Source organism: Drosophila teissieri, chromosome 3L (genome assembly GCF_016746235.2).
Source record: "Drosophila teissieri strain GT53w chromosome 3L, Prin_Dtei_1.1, whole genome shotgun sequence".
NCBI classification, from domain to species: Eukaryota; Metazoa; Arthropoda; class Insecta; order Diptera; family Drosophilidae; genus Drosophila; species Drosophila teissieri.
Window position 1 is genome coordinate 1,254,524 of NC_053031.1, and position 18,922 is coordinate 1,273,445.

Sequence of the window (18,922 nt, forward strand, 5' to 3'; positions counted from 1 at the left end):
AGGTGTTTCATCTGCGCTTCAGACGGGTCTAAAAATAGCCGACAGAGCCAATTCGCGATGCAGAACTGTGAGGCCGATCCGTTCCGACCATCTTCGTCTATTGCACACCTGTAATTAAAAGCCATGAGACCCATCCCCGCCAGAAATCTTTGCGGGAGTGGTAAGAGATGGCAGAGGAGAGCGCCGCCGGTGGATGCAGCGGCAGTTTTGCGGTTTGGTCACTTCAAACAAGTCGAGTTATACTTGTATATGGAGAGCGAGAGATCGGAGACCAGAGACGCAGATCGGGCCAGCTGACCGATCGATGGCTCGGAGAGGAGTCGAGCGAGGAACTCGTTTTAGTTGCGTTCAAACGCTTTAGTCTGTAAGTTAACACGGCGAGTGCGATCGCAGGAAAGAGCCGAGAAAATCGTGAAGCGGTGCCCCAGCCTAGATGTTAACCATTCGGCGGATCGGCCCCGAATGCGAGCAACTTTTGAGATCGGTCCACGACAGACCGACCACATAACCAGTGAGAGATAGCCCCATCCGCTCCAGCTCGCTCGCTCCCATCTCCCGCTCGCTCCGAACGCCGCGAAAGCGGAAAGAAAGTGAATTGAGTGGAGATCTGGGCGATTACTTAATCCGCGTTCGCCTTCACGACCAGCCATCGAACCCAACCGGGCTCCAAGCTCCAAGCTCCAAACTCTGAGCTCCAAGCTCCCAATCCGAAGTCGAGGGCGCAAATTAATGGCCCCCATTTAGAGAGCCCCCCCGCCCCTCCAGCGTTGACAGTTGGGCGGCGAAAAGCATAGTATTTGAATATCAAAACTAGATCCGAGCGATACCACCACACCAGACATTTCCCCAATATTTTGATAATTTAGAAAGCGAAGCTGCATACCAAATAGGCCCCAGATCTAGAGACCCCCGAAAGTCCAACCTCCGTCGGTCAGTTGGCTTTCAGTTACAGCTCGAGATCGCAGGTTATAGCACACCACAGCCGCCGACTTGCTTTCCCCGGTTTTCGGTTTCGTCAAGTGCACTTTTGCAACTGCAACTTTTACTGGTGCCCAAGATCCGTGTGAAGAGTGCCAATCGGTGATCATGATCCGTCCCACGCTCCTTATAGTGCTCGTTTCGCTGGCCAGCGTCGATTCCGGCCACAACACACCCGTAACCACAATCCCGGCGGCCGAACCCATGAGCCAGGTGCCCCACGGCTTCCAACTGGGCCCAAACAGTCACATCAGCAGCGGCAATATTAGCCACAGTGGAGGCGGAAATGGCCGCGACAAGAGAGGTGAGTACTTGGCCCCTTTGAGCCACTTCTCCAAGTGCCCCACGTGGTGGCCATCTGTGTCAGGGTCAGAGCCTCTCGGTCTCTGTGACGGACATCTTCGAGGGGCCCTCTCAATTGATTTGCAAATACAAACAATCGCTCTTGGCCGCACTGCTTTGCATCAAGCCTTTTCCTAATGTGGTCGTAAAGTGGGTGGAAACACTGTGGCATTTCAAGGGTTCTGTGGGTGGGAAAAGCGCGCCATTATTACTAAGGAACATACATGACTGCCAAATAGATGTCATTTAGTGAAGTCTTATAAACTAGTTCTATTCCGCCGAGAAGTAGCTTTATAATCAAAGCACAAAAATAGAAAAATGCATTCGCCAAAGTTTATTTTGGAAATCTGTCAAAATCTAGTTTTTTGTTACTAATAGTAGAGATCATAATAGAATTTGTATTGAAAGAGAAGCGGATTTGCATAAAATATCTCTACACATTAATCTACTACTATTTCTGCATACTGTTTAAGATTCGCCAGCTCTTCGCGTGATTTTCACATATGTAGCACAACAAAAAAGCAGATTTCAGCCGAAATCGTACTGGCTGTTATTAAAATGCTAATTGGGAAACACAATTTAAATGCACCATTTGGCATTTAAAGATTTCGGAATTCATAACCACATGACTGCTGCCCAAGCTAATCCCAATCAAATAGATTCAATTCGGAGCCCAACAGATTTTAAAAATATATTTGTATATATAGGCTGAGAGTAGTGATAACATATGTAGGTGCGTTCAATGTCCATCTTTTATTTGCAAAATATTCACACAGCAGGCAAGAAATCCAGTTTAAATCATATTTTTCTCCACTTTTGCGCTTCGCTGCTTGACTTTGTTTTTCAATCGGAATGCCGGCGACCTCAGAATATTAAATAAAATACAGAAAATACAGACGCATTTAAAAGAAGCACGTCAAACCGTATTATACAAAAGCATTATGTTAGTTTGATAACAAAGTTCGGTTCCATACCCCGTGACATTTTGGCCAGGACAAAAGCCGCAAGAACTCAAGCACGTGTCCACAACCTTTCCCCCGCAAAAATGGCCAAAAGATTAATGGGTCCAAATGAGTCTGAAAACAAGAGTTCAAAAACCTTTCAAAGTTACTTAATATCCAGTAAAGAATTTTAATTTGCATTGGAAATTATAATTCGGATGTCGTGATGTTCAGAAATTAGCCAAAGTTGTCCAAAAATAAAACAAATCATCGAAAACCTTATGAAATATGCAAATGCTTTTATAAAAATGTAAGAATGATCTCGTGATGGCGTAGGCCTATCATCTTAAGTGGCAATTTGTCACGATAAGAAAGATTGTTGCTCCTCGAATTAAGTTTTTGTATACTCTAATTCATTCATCAGCTTCTGAAAGTATTCAAAAAAATGTATAAAACAAATGTGTATACTTAAATACAATTTTGTTTCTTTTTGATAACCATTTGTTGGCTAGCAGCAAGTAAATATAACTTCTGCTTGTATTCTGCTCTGTTAGAGTATTGCCAAATGCCCATGAATAAAATTACACATGTCAGCATTGAATAAATAAATCTTTCGGGCTTTGCAGCTTGACATTGAACCACGGCTGCCAACTTAAGTAAATTATGATCTAATATATCAAAGTGTGCATATGAAAGACCGATTCTGAGGCACCTTGGGTGCGTCGATCAAAGAGGTTTGACCACAACTGGAAACCCGAGAGCTGCGTAACGTATACGCCGCATGGGCTGCTCATGTAATTACCCGAAATTAGAAATACAAGCCGATTGCGCAAGCGTTTGAAAAAGTATCTTTATGGAATGTGGAAGCTGCTCCACAAACAGCAAAACAGCAAAAAAACAGAAAAGCTTGAAAAACAAACGTTTAGCGAGCGGAATTGCGAAATCCTTTGTCTCTGGGCAACTCCTCGCAGCTAATTGACCTCTTTTCAGCCAAGCGGCAATTGCAAGGCCCTCAAATAGTTGCAGTTGCAACTGCAGCCGCTCGTTGCGGCACAGAGAGTAAAGATACATTTTACGGTTCTTGGCCAGCCGCGGATTCAGATGCTGCAGCTTGCTGGTGGAAATGATTTACCGCTTTGATAGGTTTCGCCTCGTTTTTCACCCAAGGCAAAGCCAACATCCTCAGCAACATCGGAGTTGTCATGATTTATGTGGCTGTGCGAACGACAATTAGCCGGTCCGAGTATTTGCTATATAGTTGTTGCCCGATATAGATACACATCGGCACGGCGACACAACTGGGTCGCCAAGTCGTGAAGTTATTGAATGCCCGTCGATCGACTGCTGCACAGCGAGAAAAGATCTGCAATCAAACAAGCTGTTCCTGGCATCTTTTAGTTACTTTATAATGGATAAAGGTCTCCGAGTGCACCTATGCGATCAGTGATCGGCGATTGTGTATCAGAACTCCCCGGTTCCCTTCGCAACTTCAGAGGCATTCGGGCCATCACGTTTTAGTCAAACGCTGTCAAATTTTCGATTCAATGACCAAACGCTAGGAAAATGGCGCCCAACAATGGCACGTAATTTATCTCGCATAATGCCGGTTAACTAGCCAAGGATTGCGGCTCTCGGGGAACAATAAGTGAACAATGAAGCAAAGTTTGAGTCAATGCTCTGGCTCATTCGAGTGCGTCGAGGGCCTTTTGTTCTCGTTTCGAAGGCGACTTCAAAGTCGAAGTCTAAATCCAGCTCGATTGGTAATTAATGCGCAAATTAAAGTCTTGTTCGATGACTTGCCAATCCGCGGGGACTTGAAGGCACCTGGGATTCTGGGCAGGTCGTTGAAAAGTACCCACATCCGCTGGATGGGGCTGAAAAATGACTCTAATGGTTTGCACTGAGTGGACTGAACTTGGAGTTATTTGGCAAGGCAGCTCAGGTGTATTTACATCGAAATTAGTATATGTTCTTAATAAATTATGAATTGTTCAACATTTATCAATTTTAAGTAAACTGAAAACAAGTTGGAATGCAAAGTTATATGGAGTTTGAGAGTTGTTTAAAAGTACTGAAAGCCCATTAAATTATATCATAGCTATGTAATCGCTTGTTTTCCTTTCCCAACTCAACTTTCCAATTAGTTTCCTCACAATTTTCCCTTAATTACCGAAGACACGAACTTTCGATTAACAACCTCAGATCTGAATGAAGATCTTGGCACTCGATTTGCCGCCAAGTGCTTCGCCCATTCAGGGAGTCCAATTTCATTAGCCGAAGGCAATCAGATAAAGGCCGCATTATCCGCGATACAAAGTCAAGTGAGCCGAGGCCTTGTTTTCGGTAATCCGGCTTTAATGTTTCACCTGACATCTCACACACTTGCAGCCCCCAAAACCCCCGCAAATCCCCAAGAAAAACGCCAAAAAGCCGCTCATGTCCCCACTCAATCACGGGCAAATGTCAGGGCGGAATTTTCAACTCTTTTTGCGGCGTAATTTTGTGCTCATTGCGGCAATGCGATAAGTTATATTTAAAGAAATATTAAAACAATGCGTAAACTGCGCTATAAATGTTCATTTATTTTTATGTATTTCTCCTTACCCTCCGGAGATAAATTTAACCCAAAATGCCACTCAAACTAGGAGCCGACTGCTGGGCGGGGCTAATGCATCACAGGGCAGTTAGCATCGGGTATTTCGCCATCCGGGCCCAGATAATAAAACCGAAATTTATATCAATTATTTGGCAATTCCGAGCTCATCACAGGGAGCTGCGGAAACTGGAAATGGTCATAAAGCGGCTGCAATCCGCTTAAATGCCGGGCAGTAAAAGTCTTTGCCGGCCTTGACACACTTTCTGGTGGGGCGAATAGCCAGTGATTATGGTTGGGGACCGCATTACCATATCTTCTCACTTTCATTCAGAAAACTCAAGCTAGAGAGTCACGATCAAACACCATAATGGGGGGTCTTCTGGTTTTCAAGGGGCTTCCCCTGATTCCCAGACTTTGAATGATGTATGCGTGTCACTCCGAAGCCCCAACGACGCAATCAAAAATCCATCAAGCATCGTGCTCATCATGATGCCCTTACATTGATATCTCAAGTCACCACTTCATTGCCTAATTGAGTGCATTAACTCGCTATTAGGGTATATAGCTGTGTGATACTTCGCACAAGGGTAACCAGCAGTCGTGAGGTTTTTGTGTTTAATGTTTTCGTTTAATTACTTTATTTTCAACACCTCTACGTGGGTTGTCAGTCCCGCACTTTATGTAATTACCCCTAAAAGTCAAGATACCCGACGTATTGCACAACTTTTCGGTGACCCACATGTGTTACTACTTGTTCGGTAATTAATTGTTTTCCCATTTCCAGGCGCTCAACTGGATCCGGGCGAGATTGCCCGCCAGAATCAGATAACGCAGCAGATATTTGCCAACTACCTGGAGCGCCGGCTTTTTCCCAATCGCACGGCCAACCAGAAGATCCCCACCATCGCGGACATCCTGCCCAAGCCGAAACCATCGCCACGTCCTCGTCCTCGAGGATTCGCGGCCAGTGGTGGCGCAAACTTCAAGAGGAGCGGCGGTGGGGCTCAGAGGAATCGCCTGGCAGCTGCCGCCACCAAGAGGCAGTCGGGCTACAATCGCAAGCGACTTCGCGAGGAAGAGGAGGAGGAGGAGCCAGAGGAGCAGGAGCAGCCGGAGCAGCGGGATCAGCAGCCGCTGGCCAACCAGGAGGACTTCGACTACGACGTGCAGGAGTCCCTGCAGAGCGTGGAGTCGGAGCAGCACGATCAGTACTATGGGAACATATTCCACCGCGATCCCAGCGAGAACGAAGTCGATAATGGTGAGTTCTCTTGTTCTTGCCTTGATGAAAACGAAAACCAGCCAAGTGTATTTAATATATTACTATAATTTAACAACCGGCATCTCTGCTCTAAACACCATCAATCAACTTCCCATTGACCCACCCATTAATAAAGTGATCAAGCGTGGAGTTTGTGTTAAGCCCTACACTTTACCTGGTGGCTGGTGGCCATTAGCCACGCTGTCCATCCATCAATCTATTTTAAATTACTCAGTTCCACTCAAAGTGCTCCAGCTTTCAGCTGCATCACCACAATTATAGCATACCTTAAAATTATTTCGGCTTTTGAGTTATTTTGGCGCAATTCACTGCGTGATAAGTTGCTTTATTTTCATTCCATTTCGAGTTCATGAAAATTCCATATTGGGTGGAACTTACAATTAACGTTCCGATTCCTTTTCTGGTGTGCCTCGTTTAGGAATTTCCAACAATTACTTTCAATTTCTTTAACTGCTGTGTTTAAAGCTGCTTATTGAATTTGCGCTGCGTTTTTTAAGAATTTTAAAATTGGTGCTTAAGTATTTGTAAAACACTGAAATTACTGTGTACTGTTGACTTTTTTAATTTCGTAGCCCTTGATTTATATTTACTTAGCTAATCCCCCTTGACTTCCATATTCCACACGATTATCAGTACTATTCCAACTCATTACCCGCACTTCTCAAGCATGGCCCTCCTTCATTATTTATTTGCATTTCGCAGCTTTTTGTTAGCACTGATCGCTTTGTCGCCTCCGGGACCACAGTGCGTATGATGAATGGCCTCGGGCTGCATATGTGTTTATACAACATATCAGACGAGCCTCGTTTTGTCTGGCTATTTACACAATTTACACAATTTAAAGGCGAAAAAATTGGCAAATTTATGAAGTTTTTATTTCACTTAGCCCAGGGTCGAAACTGGTTGCCATCCGTCCCTCCTTTTTCGCACCGATTCAGCCCTGAGCGAAATCTTAACAAAAAAATTTACGACCACGAATCGAATCGAATGGCAACCATCGCATCGCATCGAATTGAATCGAATCAAGACGACTTTAGAAGTAGTTCGATGACGGGATTTTATTTCGCCTAAACGTCAAACCATTCAAATTTATTACCCACACACGAGTCGAGAAAAATGTGAAACAAAAGAGCTGCTATAAAACTGAATACGAGGAGACATTGCACCCACTTTTGGGAGTTGAGAACTAGTCGCAGATACTTTGTTAGCGAATCTTTTAAATTCAGTGCGACAGGCGCTTGAGATAAGAATTTGCCTGAGTTTTAAGAAACAAGGAAGTGAATAATCGCATCTTCAGAGAAATAAACCGCTTTTTGTTTGCTGTTATGCACGTTCGTTCCCTTTTTGTACAAATAGTAAACAAACTTAGAAGTCCCAAACTCAAAATTGATACGAGTTATCTAGTTCAACAAACTACTTTTATCACATTCATGGCTCAAAAGCTTATTTAAAATTAGCATACAAAAGCCGATCTCGAATTTCCATTCCATTAGCGTCATACGAAGTGTAAAAGCATAGGTTTGCAGATCCATCAGAGGCCATTCATTGCGTAGACTTTGATCAAGGTTCCCTCAGCAAATTTGTTTTTGGGGGATTCACCCGCGAATCACATTAGAGGGTCAATTCGGTGGCGTCTCTCGATTCCAAGAATGGTCTTACCAAATCTATTTTGGGAAACATATGCAAATGACCAAAGGTTTTCAGCCACTTACTTATTAAATCATTATGGTTGTTAAAACTAATATCAATTAATGGTTTTTTAATTTCTGTAAATTGCGTCACAAGTTGGATTCGGTGAATCCCAACACAAAAACCTCAAAGAACATCAAAGTCCATCACATGTGGCCTTGACTTCAGGTGGATAGCAATGAACTCGTTGCCTATATACGTGATCATTCTCAACTCGTCTGTTATCTGGTTTTGGGTAGTAAAACTACTTAAATCTGAAAATCCGCTGCTCTGAATCGTATCTTGTTTACCGAAGCCCTGTTTCCAATTAATTAATTAGTCCACCCATGAAGAACAGCGACGCTGTAGCGATGCCGCTTACAAGATGTCCAATGAGGTAAAAAATTAATTTAAAACACGTATGCAGCCTGAAAACAGAAAAAAAGGCCAACCGGGCGACAACATAAAGTTGTTTTTCATGCAAAATGCAACAAGTGTCTGGCACTTGATTTTTGGACTTGGTTTTTGGATTTCTTCACAAATTGCGGCTGTTGCAGATGAGTTTTGTACTGACTCTTTGCGTTTTCCATCTGCGATTGGAATTTTTGAACCTTTTTTGCTGCTGACATTTTCTGCAAAAAGTTGTCAATAGTTTTTGTCCCCTTTGGCGGCACAATACATTTTATGGTCGACTCTTAATCGCCGGCTCTGTGTTTTGTGAACTTAATGAATTTACAATTTGGCAAAGAACTTCTGGCTTTAAACGCCAAGTTTTTGCTATTGGCATTTTATAAGGTATTCAACAGAAGCAGTGGACGAATAGTTTTATTTTAACGATTGAAAAATGCTCACTTAAAAATTTAATTTAAATAACATCTTCACGTATCTGCATCTATAAAACCCACCTACTGACGTTAAAAAATACACATCTGCATTATCCCACCGTTTATCTTCACATCACTGCTACGTGATCGCTGACAAACATCGCGTATACGTCATGTGTGACCGTAAGGTAAGAAACAAGCCAGCATTCGCTGAATGAAAAGCAGTTGGAGTTGAACAATCTAAGCCACAAACTAGTTCATCATCTGCATCCCAAGGTCGCCGCATAGAAATTTGGCCGGCAACAGCGAGAAGTGAAGTTTGCTGGTTCGGCCCAGTTTACTCGCAGACCAAATTCGGAGCCCACATTTGAAATGCGCCCAATTCTGGGGAAAATGGCGTAATCCGAGTACCCAGATCAAATGAAGTAAGGTGAGATGAGAACAGAACGGATCGGTGAAATCGAGAACCCAGACCGCAGAAGTGAAACCAGAATTCTAAAAATGATTCCACTTCGCAGCTGGTACGCGGTAGTTGCAGAGTATGTTAAATGAGCCACGATTTATGCGAATTCTTTTGTTTTATTTGTAGCCAATTTATATTTTACTTAATTAGCTCGTGAGTCAATGGTATTTCTTGGCACAGTTCTTCCGGGTAGACCAACAGAAGAGGAGATTCTGTGCAAAAGAATGATACCCATTGATGATGCCCATTTATCTACTATAAATGTATCTACCATTAAGTTAGCAAAGATATGGTTTTGTTATACTTTTATGAATAATCTTGGGCTATCGGGTATCTCATATTCGAGCCACTAAACTGGAGCGTTCTCATAAAAGGTTTGGTGTTCATTTCACGTCACTGCTCACCTTGGTGCGGCTTCGGATTCAGATTTGGATGCCGAGTCGGCTTCAGATGCGACTGGAGCTCTCGATCTCCAGCTGGGGTTGTGTCAAGTGTTTGACAAACAACCGCAAGTGTCCGTCGACCGTCGACTGCTGACCATGTCCATATATAACACGTATGGCCGATCTCGGCTGATGTTAATCTTTCGGGCTTGGATTCGTTTTTTTCCTTTTTGCAAGCAAACAAGTTGGTCTTCGCGTCGGAGATCTTGGGCTCTCTCAAACCAGTTAGCCAGCTGAAGAGTGAGCTCTTCTCCGAGAGAGACACCCCCGAAACCGCCGACGGAATTCTGCCTTGGTTTGAGCCAAGTTGGGACGAAAGAGTTAGTTCTTCGACAGCCGACGGTCAGTTTGGGCGCACGCCGGCGCACACCGCTTAACCACGATCCAAAATCAGTAGTTTCCGTCTCCGCATTTAGCCAACTTTCGATTTCATGCGATAAGCATCTATTTGTATTTAAAATAATTCATAATTCGAAACAGAATAATCAACGACCGACAAAGATATGCGTTGAAATTCAAAAGCGAAATTTGTACGACACGCATTTACAGATATTTTACGGAATTTTCAGGGTAAAAGTGTGCGGAAGTGTGTAGAGCTGAAAACAACATTTACATATCGCATAGCTCATACATAAAATATCGAATATTTTCAAATCCACAACCAAGCATTCAACATGCAAAAGTATTTCGTTCTGTCTGTGATAATCTCCCTCCAACTGCTGTGCCTTGTGGACAGGACACTGGCATCGCCGCCCAAAGGACCTGGTCCCGTAGCTGGTATGTTTTAATCTGGAAAATCTGATAAGTTAACCATTGCATAACGCAAACTTTTAAGGAATCCTGCACGAAAATCGGTATCAAAGAGCCAACTCACTTTCACTTTCTCAAATTGGTTGGTCGCTTGGTTAACTGGGATGTGTGAAGTTGGGCAGCTAACTTAACTGGAGGAGTTTTGAGCCGAAATGGATGATGTTTAGACAGCTACAGAATTCCATTTTAATTTATCGCGTGCTCTCTCCGTTTTTGGGCCAATCGATTTGTTTTGCCTTTTCTGGTTTGGTCATTCGGATCGAAATTAGTCAAATGCTTTTTGTGCACCTGCCTGCATTTTATGGCCTTTACTGCTGTCCGTTGAAATGTTTGCAATAAAACAAACCATTTCGTTGACACAAACAACTCGTCAAGGGTGTAAATTAATGCATGCAAAATCCCAAATAAATCACTGCAAAAGGAAATCAGACGCCATTAAGGTTGAAATCAAAGTGAATTATTTACATGAAGGTCAGGGTAAAATGTATACAGCACAATCAATAAGGATTAAACAAAAGATGAAATACGTACACACTGCACTGTACAAAAACTTGGTCAGTAGCGAGGTCCTTCATAAATCGTATAGATACAAAGTTTTATCTAATCTTCACCTTGCTATGTTTTGCAATTTCTTAAATAATTGCCATTGTTCAGAGAGCATATAATTAATAAATCCAAATCATAACTATTAATACCCCGCAGAAACCCATTTAATTATACACAGAATTCTATTGTCTGCTGGCATTTTTAAATAAATTAGCATAAAACACGAAAACGTTCTTCTGCAGAGTTGTGTATATTAATTTATAAGGAAGCGGCACTGATAAATTTGTTGGAATATCAGCTTAATAATGACTAGAAACTCAAGAAAATAAAGGATACATCATTTCGAAACTGGTTTATAATCGTCAAGATAAATCGCCTTTCATCGTATTGTGTTTGCTTTGAAAATTAATAAACAATCAAAATATCTCATCTCTGAAGTTGATTAGCGAATGAAAGCTGCATGCAAATTTCATGTTTGCTCGGATCCTAATCAATTTGGCACCTTTAATTCGTTTCAAGTCAGAGAAGTTGGCTTTGAGGAGCAGGAAAAGCTTTGCTGGCAAACAATTTAACCGGTCTCCATAGGAGGATTATTAATTAGCAGAGAAGGCTTAATTTTGTGATGCAAAAACTCGCAAAAACTGCTTATGAAAACTGCAGAATGCAGTAAAAGTGAGGGATTTTAATTAAAAATAAGAGGCGCTAAAAGTGGATTACACAATAAGGGACTGTAAATGACTGAAACAGGCTTCGACATAAAACTATTATACTAACACCTAACATTAACGCTAATCCCAAGCTTATCTGTTTTACGATGTAAAAGTATATACTTATAAGAACAGCTTTTCGCTGAGTTTTGTGTTAATTAGCAAGACGCCAGAAAGCAAAACTCTTGCCAAATTTCTGCATTGTTCAAGCCATTCTCCAAACGCCTTTGTGCATTGTTTACGACGGGGTCGAAATGTTAACTGCTTTTTGTACACGTTTTCACACGGACTTGGCCCGATGCCCAAAGTAAATTTATTTCTTTTCGGAGTGAATCGCATGTCACTACGCCCCCTTTATAAATCAGCCGCCTTCGACAATCGCCATCAACATAAAACAAAACTCAGCAAGGTCACACATGGCGTATGATTAATGAATAAACATTAGTGCAAAGACAGTTACGAGACAAAAGGGAAACCGTTTCGGTTTCCTTCGCATAGAACATAGAGCGTAAGTGACCTTCACATACTTCCGATCAAACAAAAGTTTGGCCGGACCCTGACTCACGAATCCGAAATGAGTTCTAGTTCAATCTGGACCGCCGTTTGTGCGTCACTGCGGATTATGTTTGAGTTGGCTGGACAAGTTGAACAGGTTCTTGGATATTTCCTAAGAGGAACAAGTTCCCATCGCATATGTTTCCCCTTGACATCTTGGCAGACTTTCATAACTCAATTCGGCGGGCAACAAACATTTCGCCCATCGTTCGCAATTAGTCTCAAAGTCTGTGTCCACTTGATCTCTAATATGTTCGTTTAAGGTGCGTTCGGCACTTAAAATCACAAATTAAGTTTGGTTTTATGCGACAGCCAATTAGTCAGGGATCATTTAGCGATGAGTCAAACGAAAAGTGAAAGAAGACAGGAAAGAACTTCGCTGCCAATTCGACTCTAATTTATAATCAGCTCTATAATTTATGGTCATTTTCTTTTTGTCTTTCGTCTTCGGCATTTATAGACGACTTACGATCAAGTGAGAATCAAGCACAAGGCAACCTACGTAATAAATGTTTATGGTCCAAAAGAATCGCGCGTCAGCGGTTTTGGGCGTTTAAAAGGCAGAGCAAACCAGTTTAAGTCCTTTAAATTTTACGAACTAACCAAACGTTATTTGAGTGCCACACAAACCAGATATTCAAAACTTCATTTATAGATATTTTATTACTGAAATTGTATAAAATTTAATTCGCCAACAAAGACCTCGAGTTGAGCAGAAACGAGGAAGGAACTATATCTAAGAAAACTTAGGGCCCAGAAGAGCAAACTAAAAAGAATATTCAGTTCAATATTACGGAAAAATATATGAACGTATCAGCAATACGAAAGATAAATTTGATACTTTATGATAAAATATATGCAAGATTTTATTTTCTGCCTGTAATATATTTTATATTTTATGTTTTGCCTGTAATATATTTAATATTTTATTTTCCGCCTGTAATATATTTAATATTTTATGTTCTGTCTGTAACATAAGGAAGCGGTTCTCCATTATCCTTAAGTCGAAACCGTCAGCCAGCCCATTTGTGCCTCGTTTTTTTTGTTGTTAATTCAGTTAAGACCGTTGATTCCTGCAAGACACTAATCCCCATCCTTCCCGATCCCTATGTATATTTTTAGACTGCCCCAACTGCGTGGACGAGTCGCAGTACACGCCGAACAAGTGGACGATGCCGCTGCTGAAGCTCGGGGAGAAGCGCTACTACCTGGGCATCTTCTTCAAGGTGAGCCGCATTCCACGCCCCACAAAACGGTCCATACTCATAAGCCATCCAGCCAGCCGACAGACTGAATGCAACTGACCCAACGGCCAACGGCCAACGGGTAACGGCCAACGGAGCAGCAGTCCGGTTTGATGGGTCTCCGGTTTCTCAGCTGCCGTCGATTGCAAGTTGCTTGCATATGGAATATTGCAGCAGGGGCGGCAGAAGAGGCTTAGCTCTTCTGAGTATTACACTGTTCAGCAGGTTTTGGGTTTCTTTAGTCGCGCCCTAAAACTTGTACTTTTACTAGGGCTTTCTGGTGAAAGATATAAGATCTGGCAGAAATCATTCGTCTGTAGAAATTCGTGTTCAATGCAATGTGTGAGTAGACATCATAACCTCGCCTCAGAACGGAGATCAAAGTCATAGTATAAATCTTAGCTGATTACAGAAACATAAAACCAAATCGGCCATGAATGAAAATATCTAGGGTATCAGAAAGAGGCCCTTGCTTGGCCACGGATGGGTGGATACCGTAAAATGAATAACAAAGCGGCTTTTCGTGTTGAAAACAAATTAGTCAAAGCATCAAAAAGGCGTTCACGTCGAAAGACCGCTATCGAATCGGTCCACAGGTCGTATGAGTAATAGAAAGAGATGGCGCGGTACTGGGGGAGCGAGACGGAAGGTGTGGGTATGCTAAAGTTGGACATATTACTGGTTCCACGTCGAACTGAATTATATTTTCATATTCATAAGCCGCACAGCAGAGTCTCCTTGAACTTTAAAGGTAGTGCCATAAAATTAAAACTGCTTCACCATTGTAAAACTAATAAGATGCATATCGTTTGTGTTAATCAATGGGTGTAGCCTTTCAGGAAGGGGTTAAGTGTTGGATTTATAGAGGTTGAATTGGTGGATTGATGGATTTGCAAGCTTGTCATCACCATTTTGCCAACTATACATTTTGGCCAGTATGGTTTTTGCTTTTCGGTGAGCCAGCTAATTTGAAGATATAATGAATATAATAAATGTATCAGTCAGAAACCAGAATGTAATCTTCCCAACGCAAACCATTTAATCTCTCAATTGCTTGGCATAATAAAAATGCTTTCATTAATTTCTATAGCAAAGCGATGACAAATAAATCTCCACATTTTTAATTCGACATTTGAGCGCCTTAATTGCACCGAACGGCAGAAAGCAAATAAATAAATATTTAATCAACTTTCGTTGCATGTTTTGGTTTATGAACGGTTCTGAGTGAGCGTGTAAATAAAACAATTCCGTTTGGAATTTGCCGGCGGATAAACAAAGAAATGAATTAATTATTGGCTCGTTAATTAACAAATAAACATCCATCTCCCTCTAACCGGGCGATTCCAAAATCCATAAATATTCCCAAATTTGATTCTTCTAACGGGAATCCAAAGCCAATTGTCAAAGCGATTAAATTTTAAGCATCTCGAAAACTCACAAGGCTGGCACTTTAATTCGATTTATTTGATCTTACCCTATCTGGAATAGGTTACAGGCTTCAAAATGTTATCTACCTTTGTTTAATTTAAATACTAATTGTTATTAACTAAATTACTTAGCTTTTAATTTGCGATCGACCTAGGAATGATAATTCCAGTTCAACGTTCTTCTTTATCTGTGAATATACCTATGAATATTCATTGTTATTTCCATTATCTTTACGACTTTTAAATTATCATAATTAGTGAGTTTCGACGGCTTTCATTAACTAATAATAGCTTTCAAGAGCATTTCCAAGTTCGTTGGGCAGATCGGAAAGTTCAAATATTTAATTATTAGATTTCTGTTTTCGTTTTCATACGGTCGAGTTAATTAACCAGGCTTATCAATTCCAAAGTGTTTTCCGATTGTTTATGGGAATATCTAATTAGGAATTCTACCGCAGCCGAGTATAAATATCCCAAAGTTCGTTCATTCTGCCTTTTCTTTTTTCGCTCTTTTTTCAGCAGTGCCACAGTGTTATGCAATACATATGAGCAATTTAATGCAAATTCATTTCGCGTGTAAATATGCAAATGAAGCAATTAACTTCTTTTTGGCCAAAATAAGGCCTGACAACCGCACAGCGCCAGTCGCTGGCAATAATGTCATTTGGACTTCACGCAGGCGCAAATCAAATCAAACTAATTGAGAGACACCTGGGCAACTGGAAAAGGGGGGAGGGGGTGGCCAAAAGGGGGGCATGTGCTAAGGTAGCAGTGCTAATGACATTAACAGCCTGGCCAACACCTTGTTGCCACTCAATTGAGTTTTGTGTAAACTTCAGTCGCCTAATTGATTTCACAGAATTTTGTGGGCTGCAATTTGATTAGCCCAAAAGCGGTTGCCTAATGTGCGAGCACAGTAGTCGTATTTGGTATTTTGCAAAATATAATTAAGTTATACAAGTGTGTAGGAGTATGCATGGTTTTTAGTACTGCATGCCTATAGTTGCCTTTACAAAAGACTTTCAAACTCCTAATGAGCGTTTGCTTATGCCAAAATGCTTTGACCCCGGGGTAATCACAATATTTGTACCTAAGCACAGACTTTCTTTGTGCGTTAACCTCGTCGAAGCCCTGGCAACCTTTGAAATTGCTTTTAGCGCTCTTTATTCGCCTTGCCAAAATCAAAGTGCCAGTCAGACAAAGCATTGACCCTCTGCAGTTTCCCTGACAGCCATTCTGGGCCATTAAAAGAGGACGGAAAGCGGGCTTTGTTACCCAGTTTCACCTCGGCACACCAAACTAATTGACTCCTCGGCGGGGCGAGATGAATCTTTTACAGCCCAATAAACACTTCCAGGCGAAAGACAAGTGAAGGCATTAAACACCTTCCCTCTTTCGTCTTCCGCCGACATGTGGCACATGTGGCATGTCAGGATGGCAGGATGCGGCATCTCCGCATCTCAGCATCCCCGCAGCTGCCGCTTTATTCGCGCACAATTACGGCTAATACAATTAAAGCCAAGTTAATGGCGGAAGCAGAGAGGTGAAAGCAGAGCAGCAGCATGCAGGACGGATAGTTGCGTAATCGATTTATGTGCGGGTGTTGCATGGCCCCCAAACTGAATGATTTTTTGCAGCCATCCATTCCTGCTAATGACCAATGGCCAGAGTCCATTAGAGTTAATTGAATATGTTGTTTTGGGGGGCGGACAGGACAGGATATGGCTATTCGCCACGTAGTCCGCAAAACAATTCAGATTCAGATTCGGATGCCAGTCTCGATTCCGATAACGTTTAGATAGGCCCACCAACCGCATCAGATACAGAAACCAACACTAATTGGCTACAATCCCAGCCAGATCCAGAGATAAACTCAATTTCCATGCGAATGCGTGACCAACGCCGCCCCTTTCACACATGTGCTCCTATAGTACGGCCGCAAAAAAACAGGAGCAACAAATCTGGCCGAGTTTTATTGACAAGTGTCGCTGGAGGACCGAGATTGAATGGCACCTTTCAGTGGCGGCTGAATTGAGATCTCTCGACTCGGAAACTGGGTCAACCGATTGCGCAAACACAATTATATAATCTTTAACTTGCCATGCATCTTAAATTCAATTCAATTCAATGCAATTCGATGTGTGTTCAACTTTATGTGTGTTTTTCTATTGCAGGCAAACTGGTTCAAAGCCACACAATACTGCCGGTACCACGGCATGCATCTGGCCAGCATTTCATCACAGGAAGAGAACGATAGACTGGAGAAGCACATACGTGACTTTGGTAAGTTGGCGAGTGATTAAGGTGCGAAGTCGGAGGCAATCGAGAATGGTGCTTCACCTATGAGTGCTGTTTGCCGAAGTTTACTTCCCAGCCATGGGGTTGGTCAACTAACATCATTTGGAATACTATTCAACTTTCCATTTTAAGATACTAAATCACTTAAGGAAGACTAGCCAGATTTGAAAGCAGTTTGTAATAATGGTTTCTAGTCTAATGGGTATCAACTAGTCTGCATGGTAGGCTTAGCCCTCTTCGTGAGTGGGCGTGGCTCTTGCCCATGGCCCTGCGGCGGTCAGCTTTCAACAGAAATGTGCAACATTCACTTTTCCGATTGTCTGTTTCTATTGCCATGTGTGTTTTGTGGCGATTTATGCAATGGAAAGTGCACCGGAGTTCGTTACTCCAAGTCCAACTCCAGGTCCCAGTCTCCAATTCCCCTGCTCGACCCCTTCCCAATGGGTTTTCGGTTACCAACTTCCGTGTATTGTGGCACTAGAAAGTCCACTGAAAGTGCGCTCCGGTTCATTCCTGCGGCTTTTGCAAATGCTTTTGTTTGCTGACCGCCGGCTCTTTTGTCATATTGATCGGATTTTCCCCCGATTTCAGTTGTTGCACATCGAGTAGTCTGTGTTAGTCTGTGGCAATGCAGTTGAATGCAGTTGTGCAGCTGTCAAATACCAGAGTTTTGTCACGGCAAAGATGTTTCGATTGGCTACATGAGGCAGTTGAAAGACTTAACTTAACGGAGAGTAATTAAATCAATTTGATTCCATTTCCAGGCCTGGGCCACGAACATTTCTGGATTTCCGGCACGGACCTGGCCGACGAGGGCAACTTCTTCTGGATGGCCACCGGCAGACCCATCACATTCACCAACTGGAACGCCGGGGAGCCGAACAATTTCCGGTACGAGAACGGCGAGGAGGAGAACTGCCTGGAGCTGTGGAACCGCGATGGCAAGGGCCTCAAGTGGAACGACTCGCCCTGCAGCTTCGAGACCTACTTCGTCTGCGAGGTGCAGCCCAACTAGAGGGGGTATCTCCGATCCGGGCATCTAGGCATCTGGGCATCCGGAATCCGGAATCCGCACCCTTATCCGTACTCCACTTGCGACTAAGTGATTAACTGGTTGGGTTGAACTGGCCTCTGCTGGCTGATTACTCCTTTGCTGGGTGACCCTGTCACGAATGTGAATGTGAATGTGAGTGTGAGTGTTCATCTCGAACACTCCACTCGCCGCTGAAAGATCTAAATTCGCGTATTCTTAGCGTAGCTGCGTAAGTGTATAAAATTCTTGTTGATAATTAGCTAGTAAACTAATTAAATTATGCTAGGATCGCTTGTATTTTCTCATGTAAAATATGAATAAAATGTATCTTAAAAACTAGACATCTCAGTAGTTTCATGATGCATTCGTTACAGAGGTAAGCTTGAAGAATTAGTACTCTCCATTTTAATGAGCTTTACATATTCTTTGAATTTTAAAACCACAGAAATGGTGTTTCATGTGCGTTTGCCACTCTTTTTAATTAGCCTAATAGTGGGCATCTATATGTGCTTTAATCTCAAAAACGATATCCATCATAGCTCGCGCATTTCGGGGAAACAAGCTCATCATTTAATCGCCGTTTCCCATGGGGTGCAACGGTGCGTATGAGCAATCCATTTTGAACAGCACCGCATACCACATGCCACATACCACCACCGCCCCCCCTCTGCCCGCTCAGTAATCTTGTTTCGCCATAATGCGCGCAAATAAAACTGAAAGTGCCTGTCAGCAGATGTACCCGAAGTTCTGCGCTCTCTTTTTGCC

General features: G+C 42.5%; 1 protein-coding gene across 2 annotated transcripts; it reads left to right on the top strand.

Moving 5' to 3' along the window:
• Positions 1 to 270: 270 nt before the first annotated feature.
• LOC122616308 (C-type lectin 37Db) lies at positions 271 to 18,450 on the top strand. 2 transcript variants are annotated; one of them, XM_043791716.1, is made up of 5 exons: positions 271 to 1,282; positions 5,642 to 6,118; positions 13,278 to 13,381; positions 17,001 to 17,109; positions 17,889 to 18,450. In XM_043791716.1, the coding sequence occupies exons 1-5, from the start codon at positions 1,087 to 1,089 to the stop codon at positions 18,137 to 18,139; spliced, it is 1,137 nt and encodes a 378-aa protein (XP_043647651.1). In that variant the 5' UTR covers positions 271 to 1,086; the 3' UTR covers positions 18,140 to 18,450. The 2 variants fall into 2 exon arrangements, with proteins under 2 accessions (XP_043647651.1, XP_043647652.1); XM_043791717.1 differs by lacking the exons at positions 271 to 1,282; positions 5,642 to 6,118 and adding an exon at positions 9,899 to 10,314.
• Positions 18,451 to 18,922: the final 472 nt, after the last annotated feature.